The sequence below is a fragment of the Astatotilapia calliptera genome, chromosome 1 (assembly GCF_964374335.1).
Source record: "Astatotilapia calliptera chromosome 1, fAstCal68.1, whole genome shotgun sequence".
Classification (NCBI taxonomy): Eukaryota; Metazoa; Chordata; class Actinopteri; order Cichliformes; family Cichlidae; genus Astatotilapia; species Astatotilapia calliptera.
Window position 1 is genome coordinate 6778211 of NC_137422.1, and position 21946 is coordinate 6800156.

The following is a 21946-nucleotide window of genomic DNA, read 5'->3' on the forward strand; positions in this document are numbered from 1 at the left end:
TTCAGTTTTGGTGAAAAAGTGAAAATAAAGCTGCACCACTAAATAATTTCTATTGTGAGTACCAGTAGGTTTTCTTTGTGTAAAGGCTGTGTTCAGCTGCCATGTTAAATGTGCTGCTATGAGGATCTTTCTTTCTTTCAATTTTATTTATACAACTCCAAACCACAACAACAGTCACCTCAAGGCACTTTATATTGTAAGGTAGACCCTACAATAATACATACAGAGAAAAACTTAGAAATCATATGACCCCCTATGAGCAAGCACTTCAGCTGGCAACAGTGGGAAGGAAAAACTCCCTTTTAACAAGAAGAAACCTCTGGCAGAACCAGGCTCAAGGAGGGGCAGTCATCTGCCATGATTGGCTGGGGAGAGAGAAGGAAGACAGGATAAAAGACATGTTGTGGAAGAGAGCCAGAGATTAATAACAAGCATGATTCAATGCAGAGAGGTCTATTAACACATAGTGAGTGAGAAACGTGACTGAAGAAGAAATACTCAGTGCATCACGGGAATCCCCCAGCAGCCTGCACTTACTGCAACATAACTAAGGGAGTATTCAAGGTCACCTGGTCCAGCCCTAACTATGCTTTAGCAAAGAGGAAAGTTTTAAGCCTAATCTTAAAAGTAGAGATAGTGTCTGTCTCCTGAATCCAAACTGGAAGCTGGTTCCATAGACGAGGGGCTTGAAAATTGAAGGCTCTGCTTCCCATTCTACTTTTAAATACTCTAGGAACAACAAGTAAACCTGCAGTGCAAGGGTGATAGGGTACTATAAGGTCATTAAAATAAAATGGGGACTGATTATTCAAGACCTTGTATGTGAGGAGCAGGAATTTGATCTTTGTTGGTTTACACAACTGAGTTAAACAGTATGTAACTCAGTGTTAATAATAATATATAAAAGCTGTTCCTTACAGTGGCAGTATGCTGTTTATACTGTATTTATACTAGAGAGCAAACAGTTGAAATAAAGGTTGAATTCAGTGAATGAATCTAAGCATCATCAGCTTAAGTTTAATTTGATCTCTTGATGTAACCTAACACTGACTGAGAACACCGCAGCTACTGTGCACCAGTCCAACATAGTGCAACAGAGTACTTTCATGAAACCTTTCAATACCACAAAGTTAGTGTACTATTGTTTGGCAAGATGTTTCCCAGTATGAAAAAACACACCTTCATATCATATACAGGTCCAATATCTGATTTTAAAAAAAGCCATTCTTCCTGTCCAGTCCTGCGTTTCTTATCAGGAATACAATACCTTTAGCTAGCAGCCATTTTTTTGTGTTTGCTGATATTTGCTGAGCTGATAGAAATGTTACACTTGAAATAACCTGCCACTCAAAAACATGACAATATCAATGCTCACGTTTCTGCTTCCGCCTTGAAGTCACACTGATGTACCTTGTTTCACTTTTCACTTTTCATCCGTTTTAAGCCTCAAACACTTTAATTAATTCTTCAGTTTTTTTAAGAATACTCCACCCCAACTTATTCAGATTTTTTAACACCAGAGTGTGACTGTGCATAAGTAGAACTGGTAAATTCAAGCAACTTGTCTTATTTGTCCTTTAAAAAACATAATCACAGTAGCTCTTCTGCTTTGCGAGCTTTTCTTTATACTTGTGAATTTTTTTCTTTTTTTTTTACTCAGACACGTCACGAGTTTCCTTTGAGGCAGCTGACAGGCCAAACTACTTCCTGTCTGCTAGCCCCAATGGCCAGTTGACGTTGGCCAAGTGGCAGGAGAGCGAGGCATTCTGGGAAAGAGCCACCTTCATCCTCCGCAGGAACACCTGGATCCCAGGCTATGACTCACTCGAGTCCCATGCAAAACCCGGCTTCTTCTTATATGCTGCTGTACCTCGCCTCTACCTAATCAAATACAAACACTTGGACAGCTTCCGCAAGGCCACGCTGTTCAAACTGTCAGGTCAGCAGCACATCACATAACACTCAGTAATCATCAGTGTTGCTGATTTTTTTATTTATGATCATAACAAAAAAAATAATGCGGTCATGATGACAGGGCTGGAACTGGAAACTGGCTGCTTAAGACCTCACAAGCACAACTTTTTCTAACCTAACTTTTTTGATGTGAAAGACTTACTTGAACCATGACTTGCATATAAACAGACTTCCAGCATGTTCTAGAGTTAAATCACAGTAGAGATGTTAGTTACCTCGACTGTTTTGGCAGCGTTTGCAAGCGTGATATTCTTTCTGTCTGTTAACACGAAAGCTCAAAAAGTTTTAAATGAATTCTGCTAAATCTTTGTAGGAGTGTAGAGGGAGTCGTGTTAATAATCCATTAAAATTTGCCTTACTGTTATGTAAGGATTCTAAATATCACATTATAGTTTGCATTCAAATATCATGCGACATTTGACCTCTGACCTCACTTTTACATCTTACATCTGCTCTTGTTTTCTTTGCTCAGTTCAGTTTGCTTCTATATCAACATCCTGTTTATTTAGATGTTTACCTTAGGGACCTTGGGTTAATTTGCTGCTTTATATTTTTGACTCGGGTATCGGCAAGGATTCAGTGGGTCGTTATTGCTTCTCTGTGGTGCCAAGGGTCAAGACTACTGGCTCCTCTGCTCATATTTTCTGTTAACAGGGCAGTGAGGCTAATAACTGATGCTAAAAATATATCAGCAACATTTGCTGATGGCAGTAAATGCCAGTCCAGATACAGACATGCTAATGGTGTTGATCTTTTTCTAGTCAGTCCAGATAGAAAATGTGATGTTTAATATACAGAAACATTTAAAATGAGCATTATTTTTGTTTCATAATGTAAATTTACAGAATGAATGATATTTGCATGAATGAATGATACTAAATCCTTGTTTTGATTGTTTCTCAGCCATGTGTACATTGTAACTTTAGGGGTGATTAAACTGTCACATATTACCATAATGCTTACTAAGCTTACTAAGCATTTAATAAGTATTGTGTGTTTTTGATCAGGCCCAAACCCAGACGCCCCACCAGCTCCTCGCTGTCAGTGGAGGTACGACGCCTGCGTCAGCCCCTGTTTCAAGACATGCAGCGACCCGTTCGCTGAAGCCTGTATCACCATCCCACAGTAAGATCTTCCCCTTTACTTTGAACATTACAGCCAGAATTATCAGCTTGAACAGTCAGTTCTACGCATACATTAAAGACTTCAAAGACTGGGACCAGGTCTTCAAGCATGTGCATCCACAAAGTGACTCTGCTGCATCAAATCAGCAATAAGATAGCATCATTCTAGTATCAGTTTGTGATTAAATGAGATCAATCTGTTTGTGATAATATGCTGATTAGCTGTGATAAATTTGCAAAAATTGCAAATCTGTTTTCATTCAGAGCCCAACCAAACCTCATAGATTTGAAACAGAAATCCAAAAACACTTTCACGAATGGTAATGTAGTTCCTGCAGCACAGCAATTTAACCTCAAAATGACATAGGCGCTTGGGATCCTTGCTTTTACTTAGGAATATAACAAGAGGACAATCAGTTGGCTACCAATTGAATCAAGTTCCCTACTGCAAAGAGACACACTGGAAACGAGTTGTGCTCATCAGTGGAGACTGATTCAGATTGATTGAAGCGTAATGGCAATCTATTTGTTTACCTGCAAACTTTCTCCAACCCATCCAGCAGTGACTGCAGTCAGTCTGAGTTGGGCCTCACTTGTTTCGATGCAGCTTGTCTTTCTCTGGGTTAACTGTGAAGTTTCTTCTGTGTAATCTCTTTCCAACCAAAAATGGTTGGCCAGAGAGTTGCACAGTCAACCACTGGGTGAACGCTTGGTCGCCACAACTACTTGTAATTGCATTGATTTTCCAGACTGCCATCCTATTTTTACTCTAGTATGACATTAATCAACCTGACTACTTGCAAATACATGTTTAGTGAAAATGCTGAGCTGATGTTTGAACTGACAGAAACTTTACAAATTTCATTTTTCAATTCATACTTAATGAGAACTTGGGGGGAATCACATAATTATGAAACTGGGATCTTATAATCACAATAAAAGATCTTGTAATGACGACAACAACAACAACAACAACAAAAATACGCTTATGGGAGCTATCCATCATTACTATACTTGAGAGAAATGTGGGATTATTGCTCCGTCATACAATTTATGATCTTAAATATTAATGAAAAATTTTTGAAGTATTTTTTAAAGTTTATTTCAGAGATGTTGCTGAAACTTTCCTGATGCTGATCATGATATTGTTTAAAAAGAGAATTATGACAGTGTTCCTCTTTTAGAAATAAAATCCTTGATTAGTTTTCCTTCTATTTACAGTGGGGCAAAAAAGTATTTAGTCAGCCACCGATTGTGCAAGTTCCCCCACTTAAAATGATGACAGAGGTCAGTAATTTGCACCAGAGGTACACTTCAACTGTGAGAGACAGAACGTGAAAAAAAAAATCCATGTATTCACATGGTAGGATTTGTAAAGAATTTATTCGTAAATCAGGGTGGAAAATAAGTATTTGGTCACCTCAAACAAGGAAAATCTCTGGCTCTCACAGACCTGTAATGTCTCCTGTAAGAAGCTTTTCTGTCCCCCACTCGTTACCTGTATGAATGGCACCTGTTTGAACTCATCATCTGTATAAAAGACACCTGTCCACAGCCTCAAACAGTCAGACTCCAAACGCCGCCATGGCCAAGACCAAAGAGCTTTCGAAGGACACCAGGAAAAGTATTGTAGACCTGCACCAGACTGGGAAGAGTGAATCTACAATAGGCAAGCAGCTTGGTGTGAAAAAATCAACTGTGGGAGCAATCATCAGAAAATGGAAGACATACAAGACCACTGATAATCTGAATGACCTGCAGAGAGCTGGGACCAAAGTAACAAAGGTCACCATCAGTAACACACTACAACGGCAGGGAATCAAATCCCGCAGTGCCAGACGTGTTCCGCTGCTGAAGCCAGTGCATGTCCAGGCCCGTCTGAAGTTTGCCAGAGAGCACATGGATGATACAGCAGAGGATTGGGAGAATGTCATGTGGTCAGATGAAACCAAAGTAGAACTTTTTGGTATAAACTCAACTCGTCGTGTTTGGAGGAAGAAGAATACTGAGTTGCATCCCAAGAACACCATACCTACTGTGAAGCATGGGGATGGAAACATCATGCTATGGGGCTGTTTTTCTGCCAAGGGGACAGGACGACTGATCCGTGTTAAGGACAGAATGAATGGGGCCATGTATCGTGAGATTTTGAGCCAAAACCTCCTTCCATCAGTGAGAACTTTGAAGATGAAACGAGGCTGGGTCTTCCAACATGACAATGATCCAAAACACACGGCCCGGGCAACAAAGGAGTGGCTCCGTAAGAAGCATTTGAAAGTCCTGGAGTGGCCTAGCCAGTCTCCAGACCTCAACCCCATAGAAAATCTGTGGCGGGAGTTGAAAGTCCGTGTTGCTCGGCGACAGCCCCAAAACATCACTGCTCTTGAGAAGATCTGCATGGAGGAATGGGCCAAAATACCAGCTACTGTGTGTGCAAACCTGGTAAAGACCTATAGTAAACGTTTGACCTCTGTTATTGCCAACAAAGGTTATGTTACAAAGTATTGAGTTGTATTTTTGTTATTGACCAAATACTTATTTTCCACCCTGATTTACGAATAAATTCTTTACAAATCCTACCATGTGGATTCATGGATTTTTTTTTTTTTTCACATTCTGTCTCTCACAGTTGAAGTGTACCTCTGGTGCAAATTACTGACCTCTGTCATCATTTTAGGTGGGGGAACTTGCACAATCGGTGGCTGACTAAATACTTTTTTGCCCCACTGTATTTTGTATGCGCAGTCCTTTGTTAACAGCTCTTAATGCTTTGGCCTCTGAGTACCGATGCAGAGTTTATAGTTTCAGCTGTCAATTGTTTTCTGTTCAGAGTGGAGGGTTGCCTTCCTGTCTGTCCCCCACTCATGGTCCTGGATGAGGTCACTCATCGGTGTGTGTACATTGAAGACTGTGAGTATCTGTGTAACACTTTATGATGAACAGTATTTATAAAGGCAAAACATACTAGTTAGTTGGTAGTTTTTTTAAATATTAGTAAGCACTGATACTGATACTTGATAATTTTTGCTAATAAAGCTAATAACAGGTTTTTAAGGTATATATGTATATTGTTCGGATGTCATTGAAAGGTTTCAACTGTTAGTCATAAAATTTTGTTCTGTCATTTTTAAATCTTACCTTAGTGTCTGTATTATAAAAATTGATATACTTTCCTCAATTTGTTAATAGGTGTTGTTTAATAGGCAACCTATAGAAAAGCTATAGGTAAAATCAACACAATAATATAGTAATATAACAAAAATGAAAAATGCGAATTACATTGATATTTGCGTTAGGTAATATAGCTTATTAAATTCTCTGTGTTAATCAAGTTAATAGTTAATATTGCTATGGTTTTAGTAATACACCTAGATGCACAATTTTGCACATTTAGGAAAACGAATTTACAGTTGTTTCAAATTTAACCTAATCATTGATATCCCTGCTAAAACGCTAAAAGTATGAACAAACTCATCTGCACTGTTTCAGTCCACTTAATGACCTGTATCTCTTTTCTGAGCTTGTTATTTCTCTAACAAACCTTTTATTGGCTGAACAGGTATCAAGGTTCCAGTCGCTGTGCAGCCCGTTACACCGTCTGCTGCACAGCCAGCTGCCACTTCTACAACCACTGCAAGTACTACTGCCTCCACCAGTACCTTTAATACCACCACCTCCACTACTGCTGCCTCTGCTGCTCCTCCACACACTGCTCCCACAACCAAAATCACCTCCACTGTTCCAGAGGCGAGTCTGCACACCAGCTCCTCAGAAACACCACCTGCCATTATCTCTCCTTCTGCAAGTCCTGAACCTTCCAGTACAATAGAACCCCCAATGCCTCCGGCAGTGCCCACTCCTGTGAGACCAGAGGTGGTGGAACCATTGTCAACTGTCAAAGTGACAGTGGCTCCGCCCACTACTATTATGGGTACAACAAAATGGATGAGTGGACCGTTGAGCTCTGCTGTCAGTCCCTTTGGTCCCAGCACCTCTAGGACAAGTAGCACCTCTTTCACCACGACACCCCTGTTCTGGCTCACTTCTACCACCAAGTCCACCGATTCCCTCCAGCCACTATTCACCATCACTCCTGTGACTACTGAGTCAGCAACCACCACTGCAGCTCCGACCAAAACCTCTCTAGAGGGGACAACCACAAGTAGCACTCCTATAGTTGTGCAGACCACAGAGGCCACAACACATTCCACAGGGATCGCTCTGATCATCACAGCTTCCAGCCCCAGTCCTGCTCTGGTCCCGGAAACTTCTGTAATTACAGAAAAAACTATAGTTCCCAGTACAACTATCTCTGCACACACTGACACCAGAACAAAATCTTCAACAGTGGAAGGAACTACAGTTACAACATCCATCACATCTGGCTCACCAAGCACAGCCTTCACAACAGCTGTAGCTCTTCCAGCTTCTCCTTCTGTGGAAACAGTAACTACAGCTTTGCCAGAAATCATTTCAACGAAGATGACGGAATTAGTCACACCAGCTGCACCTTTTACTACTACTAGAACAACACCACACATCATAACACCATCTGTAACCACAGAGAGGATGTTGCACACCACCTCTACAGACCTGACAACGCCCACAACAACGGCTCCCAAATTAACGACAACAACCCTCACTCATTTTGCACCAAGCACACACGTACCATCTCCCTCTACCTCAGCTACTACAGACTGGAGAACAATCACAAAGAAAGTGTCTATAACAGACTCCCCTGCATCTGGCACAGCACAGGCTGAAACCACAACTGCTCCTTTGTCCAAATCTACAGTCTATACTGAGAAAACTTCCTGGTCTGCAGCTGTCCCGGTTACAGACAGAATGACCATCACAATTGCCACTGCAACCTCAAGACCTCCAGAAATACCAAAAATATCCACTGTGTCTACAGTTCCTATAATCACAACAAACCTGATAGAAACTACTCCTGTGTCAAAATCCCCCATAACTGATAGCTCCACCGGTCCACCTACTACTATTAGTATTTCAGAACCTTGGCGCCCCTCTCATTGGCAGAGCTCCCCCACCCCAGTCTACAGAGCCACAGTGGAGACGACACCAGAGGTCAAATCTGAAACTGTTGTCCATGTGGTCGCGTCCACTGCAACTACCACAATTCCTCACGTTCCACTAACAACTGAGCCAACTGTAACATCTGCAACATCAGCATCGATACCTACCACTGCCCAAACCAGGACACCTCCTGAAATATCAACTGCAAAATTCATAGCCACCACAACCAAAAAACTGTCTACACCCCTGCCTATGCATTCTTCCCCTGAGACAAAGCTTATCACAGCAACTGCAAGTGCACCACCTACTGTTGCTACCACAACACAAAGACCTGTCATTGTTCAACTGATTACAGAGACAATGCATCCACTAACAGACAGAGTCCAGGTGTCAACAACATCTGCAACCACATCCCATCCATCTTCATCACCACTTGGCACTACTACTTCCACAGCACCTCCTAGGACAACAACTATCCTGGACAAAGTCACCACCCGGCTGGTGTCCACTTCAAGGGTTACATCCACTCTGACAACTACCATTATCACACAGACGACCACCCTCAGGACAACACCCAGACTTCCTGTGACAACAAGAATTACTCCCAGAACCACGTCGACTGAGCGTGCAACCATCAGGCCATTCACCGCTAGGGTAACAGTAGCAACAAGGCCAGCAGCAGTAACCACCAGATCAACCACTGTCAGCCCACCAACTGTCACACCAAGCTCTGACACAACAACTACATCAGAAGTGACAACTACAACCATCACAACATCAGCAGAGCCAGTTACCACAGCAAAAACAACCAAACCTCCTGACACAACCACAGCAGAACCTCACTCGACCACCATAACTACTCCACTGCCTCTTCCTACTTTAACTACACTCACAACATCTACAGCTATACCAACTTCAGTCCACAGAGAGCCAACCACATCTGAGGAAACTTCAACAACTACAGAGACTGATGTGTCACCATCTGCATCCCAACCGGTGACACCAGTGCCTGATGTGGTGAGCTCCACCCAAAAACTCAGTATTCCCACATCTGCTACAACCTCCCGTCCATCAGCCATTAAAGTCCAAACAACTGTGCTGGATAAAGTTGATCGGACGAGTCCAAGTGAAGCAACATCTCCAGCGCTGGCTTTTCCTCACACACCAGCGGAAACAACCAGTCACACAACAGAGGGAGTAACATCTATGAGTTTATTACCTACAAGGATGTGCACGGTGGGCTCACTTATTATTCAGCTTCATTTCAGTTTATTATTGGATTACTTCAGGCAGGCTACAAAGTCAAACTCAGGCAGTAATAGCACATCAGCTGATCTCAGTGCTTGCATCTGCTTCTTCTTTTACACAGATAGCATGCTTTAAGTTTCTTTTGCCCACCTGTAGTTGCTGCACATCTGCAAGCCACTTTGCAACCCACCTTCATCCTAGCTTCTCTTTCTATGCAGTGTCTGAATTGTTGTATCTTTTGTATTCTCTGTTCTGCACTGGATTTATTTTTGCTACTCTTTCCTGAACTTCATGGTTTTGTGTGGAAGGGAATTGCCAGGACAAAGCAAAGCTGACAAATATAATATATTTATAATATATTTGTAAACATATTATATATTATATAAATATAATATATAATATTTCCTGCAGAGGGAAATTTCAGCCTTTTTTGACTAGTGGTCCTGACTGAATATCTAGGACTGTAGAATTGTTCCTTTTTTGTGTTTTTCCTGGTTTAGCACAGCATGCTTATTTCAGACACAGAACATCTAAAGATTAAGCTTAGATATCTGATTAAATATTTAAGGTGCACTTAAATCTGGTCTGTTATGCAATTATGATCTACTAATTATGATCTTGCAACTAAATATATTTTTAAATAATAGAACGTGAATCTTGAGTGTTGCTCACTGGTTACTGCAATGCCAAAAAACATGGTTTTACTTTCCTAATTACAAACAACAAATAACCTTTATTTTGATTTTTATTGGGTTTTTTTGTTTGTTTGTTATTTTGCACCAGCCTCCATATGCAGAGATCGTTGATGATTGCACCAAGTACATCTGTGTCAACAACCAGCTCGTCCTGTTCAACAAATCCCAGAGCTGCCCTTACACTGCCGACCCTCCAAACTGTGGCCTGCTTGGCTTTGCTATCCTCGTAAATGGAGACAAGTGCTGCCCTAAGTGGGACTGTCCATGTGAGGAAAACACATAAATGAAGGAAACACATTATTTATTTATTTTTTTTACAAGAAAATCTGCTCCACACTTTTAAATTTTGCTCTGACTGAATGATGATAATTCTTAAATGTCTCCCATAAATATTTGGCTTTGGCAGATTGTTATCTTTAACTGTGCTCTTTGGTATCCCTACTGTGCCAGGTCGATGCACAATGTTCCCTGATCTGAACGTGATCACATTTGATGGGAACAGCGTTGCCATCTACAAGGCTGCCTCTTTTATAGTGACCCAGCTGCCCAATGAAACTGTCAGTGTTCTGGTTCAGGAGTGTCCCGCTGACTCACAGTCACCAGTGAGTAAATGTCACACATGCCAGTTGCTCTGACAGTGATCTGGACAAAAGTTTCTGTTCTGTCATCTGAGTTTCTTTTGCTTTTTAAAGCTCTTCTGGAATTTTACCAACTTGTGTCTGGTGGCACTCAACATCACCCATAAATCCAACCACATCATTATCAACAGGCTGCAGAGGAGGGTAGGAGATACTCTGCTTCTGATTAAAGCTAAAACACTGATAAAAATCTACGTGATGACATTTAGTTCTTGATGCTTTCTTTCAGCTGTATGTCAATTCACGATATGCTAAACCTCGATTCAAAAAGTACGGCTTTGAGATTTACGACACAGGCAACATGTACCTGATCCGCAGCCCGGCCGGTCTTAAGTTACAGTGGTACCACAGTACAGGGATGATGGTCATCGACACTGACAGCTCCAGCAACAAACTGCCCACCATGGGCCTCTGTGGTAAAAAAAACATTTCTTTCTTTTTAACATTACACAGTAAAGATATCATTCTGGTAGGTTTAAAACCTGTGGCATAGTGACCCTGTTTTTCTCGGCACACCATCAAAACATTATTTCACTTTTGTGGACACAAATGTCATGATATGTCACGACTGAGGTGATGTTCATGATGCAAATGCATGTCTTAGGCTTCTGTGATGGAGATCCATCAAACGACCTGATTTTGGCAAATGGGACCACAGTGGGTGAAAGTGAGGATCCAGCTGTGTTCATCGACAGCTGGCAGGTTCCTAATACCACAAGTTACATCAGCCACAGCCGCCGCCGTGAGCTCAACTGCTCTACCAGTGACTGCTCCAGCTGCTTCTTCATGCTGCAGAACCAGGCCTTTACCCCCTGCCATGCCTTTGTATGTAAATCCATACATTCATTCATTTCCAGATGTGTTTAGTTACAGGGAAGCTTTCTGTTATTTCTGAGTAGAAGATGTCAAAAGAGCAAAAATATCATTTTAAATGACTGCAGATTGTTGCAAATATAATTACAAAATAGGGGTATTCAAATATACTTATGTAACAATATTACTAGTTTCAAGTAATTGCTCTTTCTTTGTTTTTAGGTCCCACCCACCACGTTTTGTGAGGTTTGGGTACGAGACTCGGAGTATGTGAACAACCAGTGTGTGGCTCTGGCTGCTTATGTGGCTTCCTGTCACAAATTCAATATCTGCATTGAGTGGAGGAGTCCAAATTACTGCCGTAAGATTGTTGTCAGATTAAACCTTGTTGTGTAGCAAGCAAACACTTTAGTTTAATGTCCAGCTGTCACAACTTCTGTTATATTCGCTTCCATCTGAGCAACTCTGCTTTGATTTTGGTCTCCAGTTAATCCCATTGATCTGTTTTTAGAGAAAGTGCTAAATAATGGATTGATGGCACTGACATGTCTGCGTCTCCTCCTGCAGCCTTTGTGTGTCCCAATACTCTGAGGTATCAGGCCTGTCTACCAGCCTGCACGTCTCAGTCCTGCCCCAACCACGACTTTGATTCTGACCCAGATCAGTGTTCTGGCCTGACTGAGGGCTGTGTGTGCCCTGAGGGAACACTCCTTCACCGGCCATACTCTGCACTCTGCATCCCACCTGACAAATGCGGTAAGAGCCCAGTTTACCAACAGAGCACAAAGCAAGAAGGGAAGGTCTGTGTATTGGATTATTGTGATGGGATCAGAAGAAAATGCTGAGAACTATGCAACTGTTTAGTCTAAGGAAACTTGTTTTTGCCTATGAAAAAGGAGAAAAGATTTCAAGTTATTTTCTCAAAATTTTGAGTTAGTAAGCTGAAATTGTGGGTTAGCTCTGCTAATCAAGTGTGTGAATAGCATCATTACCTTTTTACCTGGTAGCAGATTCCACAGTGAGCTACCAATGTATAGTAAACATGAATAAATTGCCATTGTTTTGAAAGTTTGCTCATTTCTGACCTGCCTGTTTAGCATTGGGAGCTGACAAGGAAATGAACCTTCATGGAGCATCCTGATTGGCAGAGCTAACTTTAAATTTTGAGTTATTTTCTCAAAATTTCAGCTCATTAACTCTATGCACTTTGAAATGCATAACTTGAAATTTTGTCTTCTGTCTTGTCGTCTATTCTCAGACCCATTTCATTATCTTTAGAAACTAATGCACATCCAACTTATAACAAAAGCACAATTCTATAAATACTCTATGAATATAGCCCTACATTGAAATCTGTGTGAAAGGTCATTCGTATACAATTATTTCTTAGTTTGGGAAAGTTTCCCATTTGAATCAGCATCAGTCAGCTGAACCACATTCTGTTTGAGCTTTAAAAGATTCATTGTAGTCATGTGTATCTAAAATAGAGTGTATGTTTGTCTGCAGCCTGCACTGACAGCGGTGGTGTTCCTCGTGCACATGGTGAGGTTTGGAAAGCCTCGAAGGATGCCTGCTGCATGTACCGCTGCGACAATGACACCATCGTTCCCGTGGAATACAACTGCTCCAGCATGGTGGCGCCTGCGTGCCGTCGAGCAGGGGAGGTGATCATCAGTCTGGCTGATGACACCAGCTGTTGCCCACAAAAAGTCTGTGGTGAGTTTAAGTGCTTTTGTCTGAAACATGCAAGATAGCCTCCAAATCAATAACTGTTACTCTTTAGACCTGAGACTGTTTTGATTTATGACATAATAAACAGAAAAAAGAATGAGCTATCTAATGAGACAATGGGATTTCTAACTTTGCAGTATGTAACCAGAGTCTGTGTGACCAGCTCCCTCCTGAGTGCAAATATGGGGAGAAGCTGGTGTCATACTACAGACAGGACTCCTGCTGTCCAGACTATGTTTGTGGTGAGTTTCCAGTTGACCACTTATTATGTACACTGTGATCACTGACAGATGATGACACATTTTTAAAACTATCACATTGTAGTTTAAGTGCTGTGTAAGTACTGCACACAAGGAATTATTTTATATAATATATTTACTGTAATGCCTTAAGAAATGTCATAGTTTACAGAGACAACATTGCACATTCAAAACTGCAGAGCAGTTTTCAAAGACGAATAAAAAAACCAAACAAAAACCCACTGCTTTCTTACAGAGCCTTAGATTAGACAATTTCATGCTTGTATCATACCTAGGTTAGGTTACCTCTTGTATAAAGCATATCTACATTGCTGAAGAAAATTAAAGGAACACTTTAAAAACATGTCAGATCTCAATGGAAAAAAATATGTGGGATATCTATATGCATATGGACTGGGTAGTGTGATCAGCCTGCAGAGACCTGAATTCAAAAACACCTGAAAATTAAAATGATGATGTGATCTGTAGGGTCTAGGTATCACCCCATCTCATGCTACCTGCAGTGACACAGACCCAAGCCAAATGCAAAACTAGTGAAAAAACTATCAGAAAAGATGAGGAGGGAAAAAGGTCAGTGTCCTTCACCTGTAAAACCATTCCTGTTTCGGGGCTGTGTCATTGTTGCTCCTCTAGAGCACATGTTCTTAATTTTATTATCACCAATCTTGCAACCTGTAGGCACACAGAGGTGGACATTTGTCTTATTTCTTGTAATCTTGACAAGTTAAACTATCAAAAGTATAAAAAAAAGAGAAAGCAAATCCTCTTTGTTGTGTTGCAGAATGTGATCCAGTGCTCTGTGAGTCAGACATTCCCACCTGCAGAGACGACCAGATTCTGATTGCAACCAGAGCTGAAGGCAGCTGCTGTCTCGCCCACATCTGCAGTCAGTTCAAAAAAACTGATCACATTAACTTCTCTGTTCTGTGGCACAACATTTAGCTATTAGAGAATAATTTAAAGTTATCAGTGCGGTTACAAATGTATGTTTTCATACAGTGTGTGCTCCCTGTGTGGAGACGCCTCCCCTCTGCCAGGATGGTGAGATTCTGACTGTCGACAGCAACACCACAGATCGCTGCTGCCCCACCTACCAGTGTGGTCAGAGCACACGCGCTTTCACTCACACACTCACACACCTGTAGCTTTAGCTAATAGTTGGAGTAAAAAAGTGAAAAGGTCTAAGGTCGGCTGATTTAACGTGTCACTTGTGTTTTTTGTAAATATCTGTGACATATAACTGTGACAAAGATGTGGGTTCTCAGCTTTTATTCTTGGTTCTTAATCTTAAGCTTTTTGATAGTTGGATCATTTTAAAATTGTAACACGACTTCAATTCTTTGTTACTTAGAAGGGAATTATTATACTTTCCTCATTTTCTCTCATACGTCTACTGTTACAAAGGCGGCTGTACACATTAGACTTGCTTAGAGATTCAAATACTAAGGTCAGTGTGTGCATAAGTAATCCCTGAGAGCCAAAAGCTTAGGCTGCAGACTCTCGGTTTTGGACAGTTGTGTTTCTACCCTTGGTTCTGTATGATGTCAGTGAGAGTGAATATCTCTGTTTTGTAAGCCCATGTTCTGTTCAAACATTCTGTTTAGGAGGGGCCACTCAGAAAAAAACTAGTGTGTAGCGAGCAGTGTTGGTCAATTTACTTGAAAAAAGTAATTAGTTACTAATTACTCATTACTTCTCCAAGAAAGTAATCCCATTACTTTACAGATTACTTAGTTTCAAAAGCAATTAGTTACTTTTTAAAAACACGAATACGTAATAAAGCAATAGACCTTTCAGCCCAATTCTATTTTTTCAGCATATTCCATCGGTGGAGGTCTGCCCGGTGCCTCAACAGTCATGTCAGTGGGGGATCTGGGGGTTTCTCTGTAAATTTCACATTCCCGTGGCAGTGTGCTAGGTGCTTGCTTAGATTTAAAGTTTAATTTTTTGCCGTAGAAAGAAGTTTTCTCCAAACGCAGAGTGTAGAGCGGACGATAATGTTTTTGTTACTTTTTACGGAATCAAATTCAATGTCAGTGCTTCCAAGCTTTAATGGTCATACCCTCTCCTGCACTCCATATATTATCCATTGTTGATCTACACACGTCTGTTGCTGCCACAGGCGTCGTACACTCGTACGTCATTGTCATGAGACACTCTCACAAACGAAATCACAGTGTAGTAACGCAGTAACACAGCGTGTTTACAGGAAAGTAACAGCAATCCAACTACTTTTGTTTTTGCAATAGTAAACCGTTACTTTACTCGTTACTTGAAAAAAGTAATCGGATTACAGTAACACGTTGCTTTAACATGTTACTGCCCATCTCTGGTAGTGAGGCCATGTGTAGTAGACCCTTTGTTGTTCTGAACTATGACTCATGTAAAGTCACTGCAGTGGAGTCCAAGAATAAAAATGCGCTGATCCACTTCATGTTAAAATGATCCCACTATTGGACAGCTAGAACGCATAAATGACTTGCATGTTTTTCTTTGTGTGTGCACAGTGTGTGAACCCTACAGGTGTCCTCAGCTCACGTGTCCTGTTGGGATGTCAGTGGTTTCTGTGTCCAATCCTGGTCACTGCTGTCCCAACCAAACATGCGGTATGAGGGGAAAACCCTTCCATGATAGGAACAATAAAATTAGTCCAAAGCCTTTCTTTCAGATCAGTACTAGGCCTGTCATATCTTTTTAGAACCACAATTTAAAATGACATTACATTTGTTTTATGACAAAGCAGAGTATCTGGTGTTGTGTGGTGTCATCTCAGCTAAACAACTTAATAATGGTCGTTTTTTTATTTTCTGTCTTCAGAGTGTTCCTGTGAAAAGATTGCCTCCCCAAAATGTGGCCTGGTAAGTCCTGAACCTGTTGAATACACTGTATCTCCAGATTATTGCTCATAAAACCTGACTTTATGGGTCATATATCCAGGTGTCTGTCTGCTGGCTCTGTGTGTTTTAATATTTTTGGGTTCCTTGTGTAATGTACTCTTTGTATATTCTGTATGCATTAATACAAATCTGTAACCCTGGTTCTCTGTCTGTGTTCTGCAGGGGGAGGCTGCCCAGCTGGACCGGGCCTTTCTAGCCGATCCACAGAACCAGTGTGCCTGCAAAAGATACAAGTGTGGTACGTTCTGACGAGGAATTCATTTTAAGTTTAATCTTACCAAACCTGCTCTGAACTGAGCCAGAGTGCACGTTAGGGCATGTTGTTTTTATTCTGTTTGTCTAATGTTTGGTTAGTGTTTAAAACAGATGTTTTTACCACTTGTAAGTGCAGCCTGCAACTTTGGACCCTCTGACCTCTGTGTGTTTAGTGCGTGAGGCTGTGTGTGTGTTTGGAGAGCGAGGAGTGTTGAGGCCCGGTCAGACTCTGGTTGAGCGTGGAGACGACGGTTTGTGTTACAGCCGGCAGTGCAGCCGCAGCCTTGACCCAGCAAGCGGCTTCCATGTGCTCCACACTTTCAGCGTCAACTGCTCTAACCAATGCCAACCAGTAAGACCGCGACACACCAGCACAGACCTTTTATTGAAGATCTTGATCTCACTGACTTTATGTTAAGGTTCCATCCTCATTGTTAGTCTTGTTTCTCTTTATTTTCTCATTAAAAATGTGTTAAATATGAGAAGAGCTACCAGAAAGTTTATTTTTGTGATTAATATTTTATTGAATTTTTAGAACACTACAGTCCACTGTAGATACAAATCACATCACATAAAAATAGCATCAGCATAACAGCCGACCAGTACTACAGTAATACAAAACCAAAATGAGGGGGGACAAACAAAACAAGAGATAAACAAACAAACAAAAAACCCCAAAACAAAACAAAAAACCACCCAAAAAAACAACAACAACACAGCCAGCCTTTGACTACGTGGGTCTTGCTGCATGCCACACTCTGTCATCTCTGAGAGTGCTTCGTCAGAATCCCAATGTCTGTCCCACTCTAAGTTCTAGTCTGATCCTTTTATTCTGATGATAGCGCTGTGCAGGGTGGCTGCTGTGTTTCTTCGGATTACTCCTCACCCCCCACCCACCCCTGTGGCTTGTCATGTCTTCACAATGTTGTGCTGTGGACATTTATGTGCTTTTTTGTGCAAAGGAGTTTTTTTGTTTCCTGTTCTCATGCTGTCCTACCATGGAAGCACAGCATGAGTAGGGGTCTCTTTTTTCCTCTTGTACTTTCCCCACTGTAGTGTACATTTCAATGTTTTTTCCTGATTCTACCAATCTCCGACCTGTATCCCCATGTAATGTTTGTGCTATATGTGTAAGGTCGGGGGGGGGGGGGTCCCATTTCACTGCAGGGCAACCTGCATGTGACGAATAAAGCTTTGATTGATTGATTGATTGATTGATTGAACAGATATGGATCCCACTTCAGGTGGAAGCTCTCCAGTGTATTCAGATGCCTGTATGAGAGTTGTTCTAGTGCAGCGAGTCTCCCTAGTTGAATATGCCATACAGAGACAAGTGGGGTGGAAGGGGCCTTCCACTGGGAGATAATAAGTTTACACCCCAGCATCAATGCAGTCTGTACCCACTCAGGAGCCTTAGGCAGAGCGTGTTTAAGGAGTGATTGGTCCCCCAAAACGAATAGTCTTGGCGAAAAAGGAATATCCCATCATACAGTTGATTTGATAGGACAGCTCCAAATCATATGGGTCAATATGTGCCCACCCCAGTCTGACATCTCCAGCATTCAGGAGACTGTATGAGGTTCACCCTGTACAATCTGTGTAGTGACCAGTAAATTCGGTGTAATAATTTGAATTGGATTAGTCTAGTTCTAAGTTCCCTGGACATCTTTTTACTATTCTGCAAAATTACAGTCCATTCCTGGTCTGTAAAAACCACACCAAGGTCAGCTTCCCGAGCTAACCGTAGGGCGGTTAGCCCTTTACTCATGCCCTTAATTAGCACTGAGTAATATTTAGAGACTTCACGAAGATGTTTTTTTGATGTAGCTGAGATAGTCAATAGTTGGAGGTGGTGTGGAGACCAAAGGTTTTGAGCAATAAATGCCAGAGCTGCAAATACCTCCAAAACTGACTCTGTGGCAACTGAAACTGTGCTTTAAGGTCATTGAAGAACTTGAGAATTCTCCCCTGATTACAGGTCTCCAAGAACAAGTATCCTTCTCTTGACCCACAGAAATGGAGACTTATTAATGCAGAGTTTGGGATTGAGCCATATGGAGGCCTCAGTATGAAGGTGGGAGTTAAAATTTAACGGCAAGGCCACCTTCTTCCAGACCGTCTGCAGGAACGAAAGAATGGGGTTGGTTTGTATATCTGATGAGAGCTTGGTGGTTAAAATGTGCATCAGAGGGAGTGGTGAGCACAGGGTACTCTCAAGACTAAACCATGGGGGGGCTTGTTCTGGAGAGATAGCCCAGTGAACCATGTGTCTCAGACTGAATGCATAATGGTAAAACAGTAAATTTGGGACCCCCAGGCCACCCGACTCCATTGGTTGCTGTAGCTTTTTAAGCTTTATTCTAGGGCTTCTGTTATTCCATATGAATTGGTTGCATAACTTGTCAAATTGATGAAAATATTTTGATGGGATTTTTAGCGGGAGTGTTCTCTACCAGAAAGTTTTAATCGAACATACAATTATTGCCGAACGGGTCTTCACCAAAATTCAGCTCAGAGTCAAGATCGCATTTGGATTTTAATTCTCATTAGTCTGTGTACTATAGCGAGCCTATGACAAGGAAACATATTACTTTCTTTCTGTACTTCACACATTAAAATAACCTGTGAATAGTGATGGACTGTGATCTGGATAAGTATTTGATGGCCCACTCTAAAGTTGTGATTTTTTGGCAGTTTGTGACTTAAAAGCACATTGGTTAACACTGTTGCCCCCAGACAAGTAGGGGGAAGGTTCCTGCTTGGGTGGGGGTCTTCCTCTCTTGGTATCTTCACTCATAGGTATGTTTGGTTGTCTGCCTCACTGTATTAGCCCTATGTTGGACTGGCAACCTACACATTTCAGCTGTGTCATCTCACTTGACCAAAGTTTAACTAATAAACTGCTGCACACAAACAGAACTTGTTGCTGAAGCAGGAGAAAAAAATGATTTAAAGAAAAAAACTGTTAGCTTCATTTATGTTATGTCTGCTTTCTTGCTGGTGTGTAACGTACTAAACACAGAGCAACATTAAACTTAGCAGACTCTGCGTTGTCACAGATACCACAGCATCCCTAGTTACAGCCCTGACCTCACATAAACTTCTCCCCTGAGAGCAGAGCACGAATCTAGAAGCTTTTAATTTTGTTTGAACTGTCACAGTTAATCTTTGGATAAGTGGTTATGATCATTGACTCATTAAAGCTCACTGTCACAGTATTTTAAATGAAAAGGAAAGTAATCATGTTTGTTTTTCAGAATCAGATCTACGTGCCTCCCAAAGACCAGTCGACGTGCTGCGGAATCTGTAAGAATATTTCCTGCATCTATGAGCATGAGAATGGAACAACAGGTCTCTATAAGGTAGGAAAAGATGTTCAGCAACATTTTGCATCCAAATAAAAAACTATTTTAACATACACACTATATTGTGGCGAACTGAGGGATCTTAACAAGAAAGGACCCACGCAGAGATTGAGTCTGTTATTCCACCCCAAGCAGGAAGGGGGAGCTCTTTATTGAACAGTTCCCCATGCTACACTGTGCTCGCACATGAACTCACTCATGGTGTAACATGTCTTTCTATCAAAACAACATCTATCAGTGAACAGGAACGGTCATATGAATTACTTAGCCATAACAAATGCAAATACACAGTTTAATCGTCTTGAATGGGAACACAACCCGAGGCATGATGGGAGATAACTAGCTGCTCCCAACATGCCACAATATTATACAAACAGTCTTTTACATTATTCTTCAGTCTTGATGTGTACTTGTGTAACACTTTGGTCTGCTGGTGGGAACTGAGTTGAAGTTAGCAAAGCTAGCTTATTAGCTAGCTGGCATATTATGTAGTTTTTTGTTTAACCTCAGCAACACAATCATGGTAAAGTTTAACACAATATTTATTATTGTATATTTTTTCTTATCTTTGAAATTGATTACTGTTAGTTTAATTAGTCGATGGTGATTTGACAGTATAGTCAAGTTGGCCTTAGTCCTAACTTTGTCCAGCTTTGATTTAAAAATGATCTCAGGCGGACTCACACAAAGTAAGAAGGCTGATCATACGTCACCAATCTCTTTCCAAGTCAAATTAAGTTGCTCACTGTAGTTCAGTTGCTGATGTTGTCAATGCTTTTCAGCCGGGAAGATCCTGGGTATCAAACTGCATGAAGTTTGACTGCACAGACACTGTGGCTGGGCCCACACTCATCTCCTACTCCTTCAGCTGCCCTCCCTTCAATGAAACAGAGTGTGTAAAGGTCAGCATGCAGGGCACACCCACGCACGCACGCGTGCACACACACAACACACATTCAAAGAGACATCTCTTTCTTCAAATAGATAAAAGATACTGACTGATTATAATTTGTCAATGTATCCTTTGGAAGGGAAATCTTGCAGTTTTAATCTTTTTAATTTCTTTTTAATCTTTTTTTTTTTTTCATCAAAAACATTTTGCTGTGTGATAATGATGTAAAAAGGTGATTCTCAAACAGACAGCCAGGCTGATCCATATTAAATTTAAGTTTAAGCAGGCTCAAAGTAGTTATAACTACTGCAAGACTGCAAGATGACTTTTTTCTATAGAATAATGGTAGCTCACTTAAAAAGTTTGATTAACAAATCCACGGCATGTTCAGTAGTTACACAAAAGTTTAGCTGAAGAATATCAAAGTTCAGAATCTGTGCTGGCCAAACTGTGGAGGAAAAATACATTTTTCTGTGTTTGTGTTAACGTTGTGACTCTCGTCTGCACTCAGATCGGTGGAACTGTTGTAAGTTACATGGATGGATGCTGCAAGACGTGTGAGTATCTAATGAGAGCATCACAACAGCAGTTGTGTAGTTAGCGTAGAGCTGTAGCCTGCAGCTGACACTGAAGAGCGCCTTCATCTGCCGCTCAACATGTTTCCGACATGTTTGCCCTTCAGTTTGCTCGTTTCAGTCTAAAATCCTCAGTCACATTGTCTGAATTGGCTCACGTCTGGATCCCAGCTGCTGTTTTCCGTTACATTTGTCTTCTGTTTATTTACATTAGAAAACTGTCAGTGTGCTTTTCAGTGAACTCTGTGTCATCAGTACAAATAATGACAGACTTGCTCTAAAATGCCAAATGATTAAAGCTCTTGTCACTGAAAAGCAACTGAAGACATACAAGTGGGTTTATGGTTTATGTGCTGCAGCTTACCATCGTGTACCAATCCCACCAGGTACTGGATTCCCTCTCTTCCCTTTCCCTGTTAGCCCCCTGACTCCCACAGTTAAC

General features: G+C 41.3%; 1 protein-coding gene across 1 annotated transcript in view; it reads left to right on the forward strand.

The window, feature by feature from the left end:
- otog (otogelin) overlaps positions 1–21946 on the forward strand; it is a 66287-nt gene that overhangs the window by 39059 nt on the left and 5282 nt on the right. The window contains exons 30-51 of the mRNA XM_080304041.1: positions 1661–1939; positions 2982–3099; positions 5929–6008; positions 6658–9371; positions 10167–10344; positions 10529–10680; positions 10771–10860; positions 10946–11132; positions 11321–11541; positions 11752–11890; positions 12097–12285; positions 13036–13245; positions 13398–13502; positions 14302–14406; positions 14520–14621; positions 16028–16126; positions 16338–16378; positions 16580–16655; positions 16846–17024; positions 19930–20034; positions 20820–20939; positions 21441–21486. Coding sequence (XP_080160167.1) covers positions 1661–1939; positions 2982–3099; positions 5929–6008; positions 6658–9371; positions 10167–10344; positions 10529–10680; positions 10771–10860; positions 10946–11132; positions 11321–11541; positions 11752–11890; positions 12097–12285; positions 13036–13245; positions 13398–13502; positions 14302–14406; positions 14520–14621; positions 16028–16126; positions 16338–16378; positions 16580–16655; positions 16846–17024; positions 19930–20034; positions 20820–20939; positions 21441–21486 — 5535 coding nt within the window. The remainder of the gene's footprint in view (positions 1–1660; positions 1940–2981; positions 3100–5928; positions 6009–6657; positions 9372–10166; positions 10345–10528; positions 10681–10770; positions 10861–10945; positions 11133–11320; positions 11542–11751; positions 11891–12096; positions 12286–13035; positions 13246–13397; positions 13503–14301; positions 14407–14519; positions 14622–16027; positions 16127–16337; positions 16379–16579; positions 16656–16845; positions 17025–19929; positions 20035–20819; positions 20940–21440; positions 21487–21946) is intronic.